The sequence below is a fragment of the Rana temporaria genome, chromosome 4, assembly GCF_905171775.1.
Source record: "Rana temporaria chromosome 4, aRanTem1.1, whole genome shotgun sequence".
In the NCBI taxonomy this organism is placed as follows: Eukaryota; Metazoa; Chordata; class Amphibia; order Anura; family Ranidae; genus Rana; species Rana temporaria.
The window spans coordinates 196,944,279-196,956,609 of NC_053492.1; the positions used below are offsets into that span (position 1 = coordinate 196,944,279).

Here is a 12,331-nt window from a genome sequence, read left to right on the forward strand (position 1 = left end):
GAAGTAAAGCATACAAAGTGTCTGCACATTGGTTTGCATCCAAGACTAGAGCACTACTGAGTTCATATGGAAAATGCATTTCATCCATACTGTGTTTACTCTTCCATGCCAATGCTTACTTTGCTTGCCAATGGTTCTTTTTAACACTTTTTTCTCTGATATGGCTTTGTATGCATTAGAGATGGAACCACTGTATATTGTAGGATTACAGTTTAGCCCGTAACACTTTTTTATATATAATGTGTATATGTGTGTATATGTATGTATGTATGTATGTGTGTGTGTGTGTATATGTGTAATATATATATATATATATATATATATATATATATATATATATATATATATAGTGTGTGTGTGTATATATATACACAGTACAGACCAAACGTTTGGACACACCTTCTCATTCAAAGAGTTTTCTTTATTTTCATGACTATGAAAATTGTAGATTCACACTGAAGGCATCAAAACTATGAATTAACACCTGTGGAATTATACATAACAAATAAGTGTGAAACAACTGAAAATATATTTCATATTCTAGGTTCTTCAAAGTAGCCACCTTTTGCAGCAGACACATCTCTAGAACTGTTAAGAGGAGACTGTGTGAATCAGGCCTTCATGGTAGAATATCTGCTAGGAAACCACTGCTAAAAAAAAGGCAACAAGCAGAAGAGACTTGTTTGGGCTAAAGAACACAAAGAATGGACATTAGACCAGTGGAAATCTGTGCTTTGGTCTGATGAGTCCAAACTTGAGATCTTTGGTTCCAACCCCTGTGTCTTTGTGCGACGCAGAAAAGGTGAACGGATGGACTCTACATGCCTGGTTCCCACCGTGAAGCATGGAGGAGGAGGTGTGATGGTGTGGGGGTGCTTTGCTGGTGACACTGTTGGGGATTTATTCAAAATTGAAGGCATACTGAACCAGCATGGCTACCACAGCATCTTGCAGCGGCATGCTATTCCATCCAGTTTGCGTTTAGTTGGACCAGCATTTATTTTTCAACAGGACAATGACCCTAAACACACCTCCAGGCGGGGGAAGGGCTATTTGACCAAGAAGGAGAGTGATGGGGTGCTGCGCCAGGTGACTACCTCTTTAAGCTCATCAAGAGAATGCCAAGAGTGTGCCAAGCAGTAATCAAAGCAAAAGGTGGCTACTTTGAAGAACCTAGAATATGAAATATATTTTATTTATTTTTAGATTTAGTTTTGAAGCCTTCAGTGTAAATCTACAATTTTCATAGTCATGAAAATAAAGAAAACTCTTTGAATGAGAAGGTGTGTCCGAACTTTTGGTCTGTATACTATATATATTCATGTACCTTTTTGTTAGCACATTATATGTCTGTTTAATGAAATGTTTTAGTAGTGCTGTGAATTGATCTAATTAGATGACTCTTCTTTTTTTAGTCTGTAGTGATGAGTTGACACATAACCTGAAGGGCTTCACAGTGATGAATGAGGAAGAACGGTATGATGCAGTTCAGCACTGTCGCTACGTAGATGAGGTGGCGAGGAACGCACCATGGACGCTCACCCCAGAATTCCTTGAGGAGCACAGGGTGAGAGAGGATCCACTCCACAAGGTTGCCTCTCTGAAATAATAGTTGGAGCAGGCATGACCCATCAGCCATTACCAGTTTTAAGAATATCCACAATATTTGCATGCAGGTGAATGTACACTTGATCACTTCACTGATTTGCCTCTTCAAACAACACAGTTGAGGCTGAAGTATAATTTTAATTTAAACACAATTTCTGGAAGTGCATTTCGCTGCTACTGCATGGGGCTTGGTGATGGCTTAATGGTTTAGCAATGCAGCCTTGCAGCACTGGAGACTTAAATTGTTTTGCCAGCAGGATTCTATAAGAACCACGTTTTTCTGTTATGTTTTTGTTTATGTGGGTTTGCTATTGTTTTGTCACACCCCCCCAAAACGCATACGGATCTATTAATTGATTTCCACTCTGCATTAAAAGAAGTCGTCCAGCCTGAGCTCATTTGGCTGGGCTTCTCCTATGGGTCACAGGAGTGCAATTAGTTTTGCACTCTTGTGACTCATTTTCATCAGGGAGCAGGCTGAAGTCCACTCCCTGCTGACGTCGCACAGATCAGTCCAGGCACCGCATCATCATGACAGTAAAGTCTGGATCCACCATATGTCTGGACTGATGCCTGTCTCATCCATTCGGTGACCTGCTGATAGGTTGTGACTGCTGCTCCCTGCCCCTCCACAGCTCAGCACTCCAGCGAGCGTAGAGGAGAGCTGCTGACTGACGGGCACCAACTCTCTGCTTGGGGTGCTGAGAGAACCAAGCCATTGGCGATATTCAATGGCTTAGTTCTTAGTGCAGAGGCGGCGGGGGACAGATGCAGCATCTAGCTAGGTAAGTATAATGGGCAAATAAAAAAACATGCTTCTCTTTTAACCCTATAGGATGTGACTGGTAGACCCATTTCAGTTGTATGTTCCTTTTGGCAGTAGAGACGAGCATGAATGTTATAACATTGTAGAGCTTTGCAGAATGCCTGCATTTGATAAATATACCAAATCAATAATAACAGATCTACTCGAATAGATGGGATACAAGCTAGAGAATATACCCAATGAAGAAGTCCTAATAATAGTTAAAAAAAAAAATCTAATTTACATCATCCTGACAGAATGGCATTTTACAATAATTCAATTTATAAACGTGATTTTTTTTTCATCTAACCTGTGTTTGTAATGTTTTCCTCACTTCACAGATTGACTTTGTGGCCCATGATGATATCCCTTACTCATCTGCAGAAAGTGATGACGTTTACCAGCACATAAAAGACGCAGGTCAGTCTCTCCTACCATAAGGCTGGATTCACACCTATGCATTTTTAGTGCTTTTTGCATTTTGCAGATTTGCACTGCCATCCATTTTCCATGGTTTCCTATGGGACACGTTCTGTAGTGCAAACCTGCAAAAAGCACTAAAAATGCATAGGTGTGAATCCAGTCTAAGGCTCTGTTCACACCTGTGCGACTTTGGACACATAAAGTCGCGTGGCAAATCGTAGCCTATTGATTTTAATGGAACCCGTTCAAATCTATAAAACTTAGTCACAGCAGGTTTAAAAAGGTTCCTGCGCTACTTTGCTGCGACTTGAAAGCCAGATTGGGTAAAGTCACATCCGTCGTGAACGGAGCCTTACAGGCCATAAAGCACACACAGAAATGTGTATATTTTTATATCATTATGTATAGTACTATGTAGCAGAAAATTCTATTTTTACTCTTATCTACACAGGAATGTTTGCACCAACCCAGCGCACAGAAGGAATCTCTACATCTGACATCATTACTAGGATTGTACGAGATTATGATGTCTATGCTCGCCGAAATCTTCAGCGTGGCTACACTGCAAAGGAGCTTAATGTCAGCTTCATAAACGTGAGGGCTGGTAGTTTCTTATTTTCAGTTTTGCAATCTGGGAAATATACATCACATAAAAGATTCATGTTCCCCCACAGCGATTCAGAGCATCACTGGAAAATGATAAAAGGAAAATTGTGGACTGTTTGCTTATTAGGCTTTACAAGCAGATGTTAATGAGTTATGCATTGGTCTCATTATTGCAGTGATAACGTTTAAAAGTCAAAGCTAGTCTTCTAGTCTTAGCTTGTGCAGTATATAGTGAGTCTTCCTTCTAGGATGCCTTTCAATTCTTTAACCACGTAAGCCCCGGACCATTTTGTTGCTAAATGCCCAGACCAGGTTTTGCGATTCGGCACTGAGTCGCTTTAACAGACAATTGCGCGGTCGTGCGACGTGGCTCCCAAACAAAATTGGCGTCCTTTTTTCCCCACAAATAGAGCTTTCTTTTGGTGGTATTTGATCACCTCTGCGGTTTTTATTTTTTTCGCTATAAACAAAAATAAAGCGACAATTTTGAAAAAAATTCAATATTTTTTACTTTTTGCTATAATAAATATCCCCCAAAAACATATATAAAACATTTTTTTTTCCTCAGTTTAGGCCGATACGTATTCTTCTACCTATTTTTGGTAAAAAAATTCACAATAAGTGTGTTATTTTGGTTTGCGCAAAATTTATAGCGTTTACAAAATAGGGGATAGTTTTTTTGCATTTTTATAAAAAAAAATTTTTTTTACTACTATTGGCGGCGATCAGCGATTTTTTTCGTGACTGCGATATTATAGCGGACACTTCGGACAATTTTGACACATTTTTGGGACCATTGTCATTTTCACAGCAAAAAATGCATTTAAATTGCATTGTTTATTGTGAAAATGACAGTTGCAGTTTGGGAGTTAACCACAGGGGGCGCTGTAGGAGTTAGGGTTCACCTAGTGTGTGTTTACAACTGTAGGGGGGTGTGGCTGTAGGACTGACGTCATCGATCGAGTCTCCCTATAAAAAGGATCACTCGATCGATGCAGCCGCCACAGTGAAGCACGGGGAAGCCGTGTTTACATACGGCTCTCCCCGTTCTTCAGCTCCGGGGAGCGATCGCGACAGGGCGGCTATAAACGAATAGCCGCGCCGTCGTCCCGGATCGCTCCCCGCGGGACGCAGCGGAGGGGGTCCCGATCGGACCCCCGTTCCGCTAGAAGGCGGGGACGTATATATACGCCCATCTGCCTGTATGTGCCATTCTGTGGACGTAAATAGGTGTGCGGCGGGCGTTAAGTGGTTAAATTAACACTGCAGATAGTGATTTCAAGGCATTTAGAAGTGCTAACATGCTTAGGTGGAAACCGCTCATATTAATGCAATGGTCATAATGCATTGAGTATATCTATGAATTGACTTTTTGTCCCAAATGACTTTATGGAGATCTTCAGTACATTTTCGACGCAAGATCCTTTTTTTTTTTTTTTTGGTTTAATTCATAAGGTAGTACAATGGACAAAGGTGCTGTGCACAGCACACTACCTGTTATTCAGTTAATAAAACAATAAAGAAAGATGTGTTTATGACCCCCCTGTTCTACCAGGTAAAGAAATAAATTCAATACCTTCAAAATTAATAACGTCAATAAAATCAAAAGCTATGATGGAAATGCTGCAATACCTAATGTGTTCACAGCACACGTAAATTAAAATGAATAATAAAGTGATCTTGCGCAATTCCCCTAATGCTTATATGTGTAATTAATCATACATAAAATCAGGTGATAAGTGACAAATGATCAATACTATTATACGTGAATCAAAGCCAAATGATTCATTAAACTGAAATGTCCCAGTGATCAATAAATGTGCAAAGTCCTTCTGAATTGAACTTCAAACGATCACAGTGCCTTCACCAATCATCTCAGTGCTCCAAGAACTCTCACCTCATAACTGTGAAAAGAATGCCCTAGGGACAGATAGGTGGGGTGATGGTCCTTGGTGTGTTCTTTTCCCTTATCTTCTCTGTATAGAATCCAGGCTCTTGAAGTTTTGCTAATGACTCCAAACCACATAAGGAAATGAACAGCACAGTGGTGTAGTGGTTGGCACTTTCACCTAGCAGCAAAAGGGTCGCTGGTTCAAATCCCAACCACATCATCTGCTTGGAGTTTGCATGTTCTCCCAGTGCCTGCGTGGGTTTCCTCCGGTTACTCCAGTTTCCTCCTACACTCTAAAGACATGCTGGTAGTTTGATCAGATCCTGTCTAAATAGGCCCAAGTGTTTTGGAATCCTACGGGGTAAATGACCGCGCTATATCAAGATGCAACTCAACTAGATAGACTGCCTCCCACAGTGTAAAATCGTTAAAAATAAGCAATTTAGTAAAAGACAAATGGATTTAAGTTAAAAGGCGCATAAAAGCTGAAAACAACGGCGTTTGATCGCCTCTCACATCACTTCTGCTCAAAAGCGTGGAGGGAAAAATAATAAAATATTTGTAATCAATGCTGCTACTTATAAACATAAAAATATAAAAAAAAAGGTGAGAATAAATTCTATATACCAAGGTGCATACACAGAAATATTCACAGTAGCGCAACAGTAACACGTGCCGAATATCAAAATACAATGATGTAGATACAAAAAATCCCTTATGGTGTGTTTTTTTTCCCAATTAGGACAGCACTGGGAATTTATATCTTCTTTTTTTTTTTCATTGGATAAAGAGGAATGTTATGGGACTTTTTTTTCAGATTTTTTGTTTTTCAATCTTTTTAGAATATGGTTTGATATGGAATATCAAAATACAATGGTGTAGAAAATGTAAACCATATTCTAAAAGGATCGAAGAAAAAAAATGAAAAAATGTCCAATAACAGTCCTTTATTCAATGAAAAAAATATATATAAGTAATTTGCAGTGCTGTCCTAATTAGGAAAAAATCCCTTTATGGTGTTTTTTCCCCAATTAGGACAGCACTTGGAATTTTTATATTATTTTTTTCATTGGATAAAGCGCACCGTTATGGGACTTTTTTTTTTTTTCCATATTTTTTTTTTTCCATATTTTTTTTTTTCCAATCTTTTTTTAGTATATGGTTTGCATTTTCTACATCATTGTATTTTGATATTCGGCATGCGTTACTGTTACGCTACTGTGAATATTTCCATGTATACACCTTGGTATATAGAATTTATTCTCACTTTTTTTTGGTAGATCTTTTCCAAGAATTTTGGTAGATCTAATGCACTAGAATATAACACATTAGAAAGGATACACCATGATTACTTCTGAAAAAACTGGTATCGCACAAGGTGAGATTGTTTGTCTGTCCTGATTTCAGGAGAAGAAGTACAACCTACAGGAGCGTGTGGATAAGGTGAAAAAGAAAGTGAAGGACGTGGAGGAAAAGTCTAAGGAATTTCTGGAGAAGGTAGAAGTGAAAAGCATTGACTTGATCCAGAAATGGGAGGAAAAGTCCAGGGAATTCATTGGTAACTTCCTGGAAATGTTTGGCCCAGAAGGAGCTTTGGTAAGTAAAGGTCCTCCTTTAGAGGTGATGCTAGCGCACTCTGCAGATTGAGATATTTGTGTTACTCAGTATATTGATAGGTGGCATTTACTAAAGTGTGGAATTCATAATTTAGTGTTATTTTAGTATACTTTGGTTAATGCATACTGTTATGCTATTTTACTATTTTGATTCAACAGTTAAAACTCAGCATCATTCTTATTATAAATTCTATGTTTAAGCAATGAATTGCTGAGAAACCAATAAAACAAAACTAAAGGCACTATACTTACCTCCTCTCTAACAGTCCAGAGTCTGCAAGGGGTCCCTTGCCCGTTCTGGTCTCCAGACATCTTCATTGGCCGGCACAGCAGTCGGTCATCCCAGCACACAGGGACCGCACCAATGGTGTAAGCTGCACGTCCACTTTCTGGTTTCTGGCCTAAGCCAAAATTACGCCATGCATCCCAGTAGTCTCCATGCACATTTAGTTTTCTTTTATCTGGAGGGGAGGAGGGGTTTTCTCAGCTAAGCACACCCTCCTGCCTGACCTAAGGGTAGATAGATTTCAGAAAGTAAATGCTACATGAATTGTCTGCCCTTACTCAAACGCTAGGGGGTGTATTTCAATGAGGTTTCTCAACAAAATAAAGCATGGAGACCTGGATGGGTGGCGAAGTTTGCTTTGAATAATAAAAATTAATTAAATGTTTTCAGTTTGTGGTGCTCAGATACAGTGTAGTTCCACTTCAGTCAAAGGAGGTAGGGCTCTATTCCATTCTTCTTGAAAACATGGGTTAATGTAATATTTGGTCTGGCCCAAGATCCTTCCCTTTTGGTTGCCTGTATAAAGAAACTACTGTATGTTTGGCTACAAAGCTTATTATGCTGTTAGGTAGAGCCAAATGCTGTTAAAGCTTTTGTCCCTTGATTTACTCACTGGTTTTGGCAGTTATTGTTATAGGCAGTGCCGATGGTGTTCATGGTTCTGACCTGACTCTGCTTGCAATAAAATGCCTGGGAGTAGCTACGTGCATGGACGGCTGAGACAAGTAGTCCTAGGAGCCATTGAGAAATCACAAACAGAAGTTGATTGCATGCTTGTAATACACTTCTACAGACTAAAATATTAGAAATGCTGCATGGCATCATGTGAGCCAGACTTAAAGTGGTTATAAATCCTTATATATACCCAGTGAAGTGACTGGCCTCAGGTGATACACAGAGATAAAACATATCCTCCTACATACAGTGCATTCATAAAGTATTCATGAATGGGGTACTGAGTGTAGAATAATGAGGAGATTTTTTTTTTAAACAACTATAGTATCAGGCTGCAACATAACCAAATTGAAAAAAAGTGAAGGGGGTTATGAATGCACTGTATAATGTACCTGGTTATCTGCAGTCTTTAGATCCGTTCAAAGTGTAGAATTTATAAATAATTGTCTGAGCATTAAGAAAAAAGGGCGGAGAGCTGAAGTTACACACTGCAGAGCTCAGTGAGGAGAGCTCCAAGAGCTGATTGGAGGGAAGGGAAACGCCCCCTTCACGCATGAACAGAGCCAAGGGTGTCAATCAGCTGGAGATCCCTCCCCTGTCACCTTTTTTCTTTTGGTGTCATAAGTGACTCATCCTGATGGCAGTGGAACAAAACAGAAGGAAGGTACGCTTAAGCCTAGTACAAAAAAAAACAAAAAACCTGAAGGGCTCAGGAGGAGCCGCTGTGCTAACAATTTAATGTTGGTACAGCAATCTCCCATGCTGAGCTATTGTGTTCTGACAGGGGGACTGGAGACAACTACACATTATAGAGAAGATAATGTTTGTTCATACAGTGGGTAAAACAATTGTTTTGATACCCTGCAGATTTTGTATGTTTACCCACTTACAAAGAAATGAAGGGTCATAGGTATATTTTTAAATGATAGATATAAAATATCAACCAAAAACCCAGAAGAAAAAAACACATGATACAAATGTTGTTATAAATTGAGTTTCAGTTCAGTGAGTAAAAAGTATTTGATGCCCAAGCAAAACATGACTTAGTACTTGGTGAAGAAACCCTTGTTGGCAATCACAGAGGTAAGCTGTGGTGGTGACCAGGTTTGCACACATCTCAGGAGGAATTTTGGTCAACTCTTCTTTACAGATCTTCTCTAAATCCTTAAGGCTTCTTGACTGTTGCTTGGCAACTCAAAGTTTTAGCTCCCTTCATACATTTTCTATAGGATTAAGGTCTGGAGACTGGCTAGGCCACTCCATGACCTTAATGTGCTTCTTCTTTGAGCCACTCCTCCGTTGCCTTGGCGGTATGTTTTTGGTCATTGTCATGCTGGAAGACCCATCCATGACCCATCTTCAGTGTTCTGAGTGAAGAAAGAAGGTTCTCGTCTGAAATTTTACAATACACGGCCCCATCTATTGGCCCCTCAATGCAGCAAAGTCGGCCTGTACTTTTAGCAGACAAACAGTCCCAAAGCATAATGTTTCCACCTCCTGTGCTTGACTGTAGGGATGGCGTTCTTGGGATCATAGTCAACATTTTTCTTTTCACAGCGATTTTCCCCTCCTCATGAAGGCACATGTACAGTCAATGCCAATGAACATCTAAATAATTTGGAGAAGGTTTGGGAGAAAGTGCTGTGGTAAGATGAGACCAAAATTGAGCTCTTTGGTATTGCCTCGACTCGTGTTTGGAAGAAGAAAAATGCCGACTATGACCCAAAGAAACCATACCTACAGTCAAGCACCGAGGTGGAAACATTATTCTTTGGGGCAGTTTCTCCAATAAAGGTACAAGCCGCTTTGAGGGGCCAATGGATGGGACCATGTATTGTAAAATCTTTGAGAACCTTCTTCCTTCAGCCAGAACACTGAAAATGGGCCATGGATGGGTCTTCTAGCATGACAATAACCCAAAACATACCGCCAAACACCATTAAGGTCATGTAGGGGCCTAGCCAGTCCCCAGAACTTAATACTATAACATATTTATGGAAGGAGCTTAAACTTTGACTTACCAAGAGGCAGCCAAGAAACTTTAAGAATTTAGAGAGAATCTGAGAAGATCTGTAAAGACAAGTGGACCAAAATCCCTCCTGAGATGTGTGCAATCCTGGTCACCACCTGCAAGAAACGTCTTACCTCTGTGCTTGCCAACAAGGGTTTCTCCACCAAGTACTAAGTCATGTTTTGCTTGGGGATCAAATACTTATTTCACTCACTGAACTGAAACCTAATTTATAGCGTTTGCTTTATGTGCTTTTTCTGGATTTTCGGTTGATATTCTGTCTCTATCATATAAAATACTTTAATGATAAAAATTATAGACCCTTCATTTCTTTGTAAGTGGGCAAACTTACAAAATCTGCAAGGGATCAAATAATAATTTCCCCCATTGTATTTTATGTCTGAGGTTTACAATCACTTTAAGAAAGGCCGTTAATCCACGTTAACCATTTCAGGATGGGAGATTAATGAAGTCTTGATGCCCAGTATGTGTCAGTTAACGTGGCAATAACTATTATTACTTTGCCTTTGCGTTTGACTTTACTAATGTATACATGTTTATGTTTTTATTTATTTTTATTATTATAGGCCAACAAATGGACAAAAAAAAATGTAATTGCATTTTTGCTTATTTTAGACTTTATCCGTTTTTAGTTGCATTTAAAAAAATATATATATTTTTACAGTAATTTTACTCATTTTATACAAGTCGTCACAGCTGTAACTGGCAGGTTTAAGACAATCTGGATGTGATTACGATGATTGGCTGTCATGGTGATCACATATTTGGTAACCAATCCATTTGGTGCATACTCCTTAGAATGGAACATAGAATAAATACTCTATCCGTGTCGGGGAATGTTAATCCACATTTCGCGGTCTGAAAGTCTTAAACTACACTTTATTTCTAAACTTTTTTTTCTATTACTGCTCAAAAAGTTGTGTTTAATGCAGGACTAAACCCATCAAATTAACTGTTCCCACAACCGTTACATTCAAGGCATGCCATGAATGATGACTGTCAGAGTTGTTTGTGATTGCAATCAAACTGTCAAGCCATCAAATAGTTTGTGTCATTGCTGACCACATGTGCAGCACCATGGCAACTGCAGATCAACTGGAAGCTAAGATGACGACTTCCTTGACTGTGGGGCCTCATTCCCACTGGACATTAAAATAACGATATAAAAACGCTAGTAACTTTGCAGTGAGTTTTTCAATGTTTTTGCAATAGCGTTTATTAGCGTTTTTCGTGTTGGCGTTTTTTTTCAATGGACCAAAAACGCCGGTGAGCCGCATTTTTGAGCGTTTACAGCTGACGTCTCTCTGAACCCACTCGTTTTTTTTTTTTTTTTTTGTTTTTTTTACTGCTCAAAAACGCCACTGCCCAAAACTGCTGATAACAGCCTATGTGATCATGGACACATATGATAACATGATGGAGAGTTTAAAAAACGTCTACAGCCAAAAACAGCTGCTGTAAAAACGTCATAAAAACGTCCAGTGTGCAATGAGACCTAAAGGTTAGGAGGGTACAATTCTGCTTTACGGGTGCTTGGAGTTCAGCTTTAAATAGAACGGCGTAATAAAAAGTCAAGTATTTGAACATATTCTCTGTTTTACAGAAACACATGCTGAAGGAAGGCAAGGGGAGAATGCTTAATGCCATCAGCCCTAAACAAAGCCCAAGCAGCAGTCCTGCGCGAGAACGCTCTCCTTCCCCATCTTTCCGCTGGCCCTTCTCCAGAACCTCCCCACCTGCATCTCCAGGCAGAAGGTCTCGATCTGCGGCCGCTGCTTATGACATCAGTGAGGATGAAGAGGACTAAGTTGCTATCTTTTCCCTCTTGTGCAATCCTTCCCACCAGCTGCTGATTCCATATTTTCTGATTGCCAGGAAAAAAGCCACATAGAAAGGAGGTTGGACTTGTTGTAAACCCCATAAACCTGAAGATGATCTAGACCGCGTGGCACTGAATAAGATGCTCGCTTCTTACCTACAAATAACCATAATAATTTTGTTTTCATTTTTTTTGTATGAAATCAGTCTGTCTTTTTAATGAACTAGACGTCCGAAATCTTTCTTCATTCTTGATTTGTCTTCTATTTTTCTGGAAGGTATTATCGCATGGGATTGTTGCACCTCATTATAACCCTTTTATTACTTGAACCTTAAACATCATTTCTGCTGCGAGCTCCCATTTCACAGGACTGTAACGGATTTTAATGGAGGACAGGTTTTCAAATTCAAGTGGCACAGGGAGAATGTTTGTTTTTATATGTGTCAGTGTGAAGGCATTAATGAAACTTTACTGAGCTATGGGAGTAGTGACCAGTCACATGCTTTCTGTTTTAAACATTACCCCATGGAATTTAGCCATTTCTCATTAAAAGTGCCTGTTGTCATAAAA

The 12,331-nt window shown here is 39.5% G+C and overlaps 1 protein-coding gene across 8 annotated transcripts in view; it reads left to right on the forward strand.

The window, feature by feature from the left end:
* The window catches only part of PCYT1A (phosphate cytidylyltransferase 1A, choline), a 68,673-nt gene extending 56,342 nt beyond the window's left edge, over window positions 1-12,331 (forward strand). For 6 of the 8 annotated variants that reach the window (XM_040349607.1, XM_040349612.1, XM_040349609.1 and 3 more), the window contains 5 exons: window positions 1,416-1,567; window positions 2,755-2,833; window positions 3,288-3,430; window positions 6,741-6,929; window positions 11,546-12,331. In XM_040349607.1, the coding sequence (XP_040205541.1) occupies window positions 1,416-1,567; window positions 2,755-2,833; window positions 3,288-3,430; window positions 6,741-6,929; window positions 11,546-11,749 (767 nt within the window). In that variant the 3' untranslated portion in view covers window positions 11,750-12,331. Of the gene's footprint in view, window positions 1-1,415; window positions 1,568-2,754; window positions 2,834-3,287; window positions 3,431-6,740; window positions 6,930-7,215; window positions 7,319-10,508; window positions 10,590-11,545 lie in introns of those variants that run through there. The other 2 variants (XM_040349613.1, XM_040349614.1) reach the window with 2 other exon arrangements.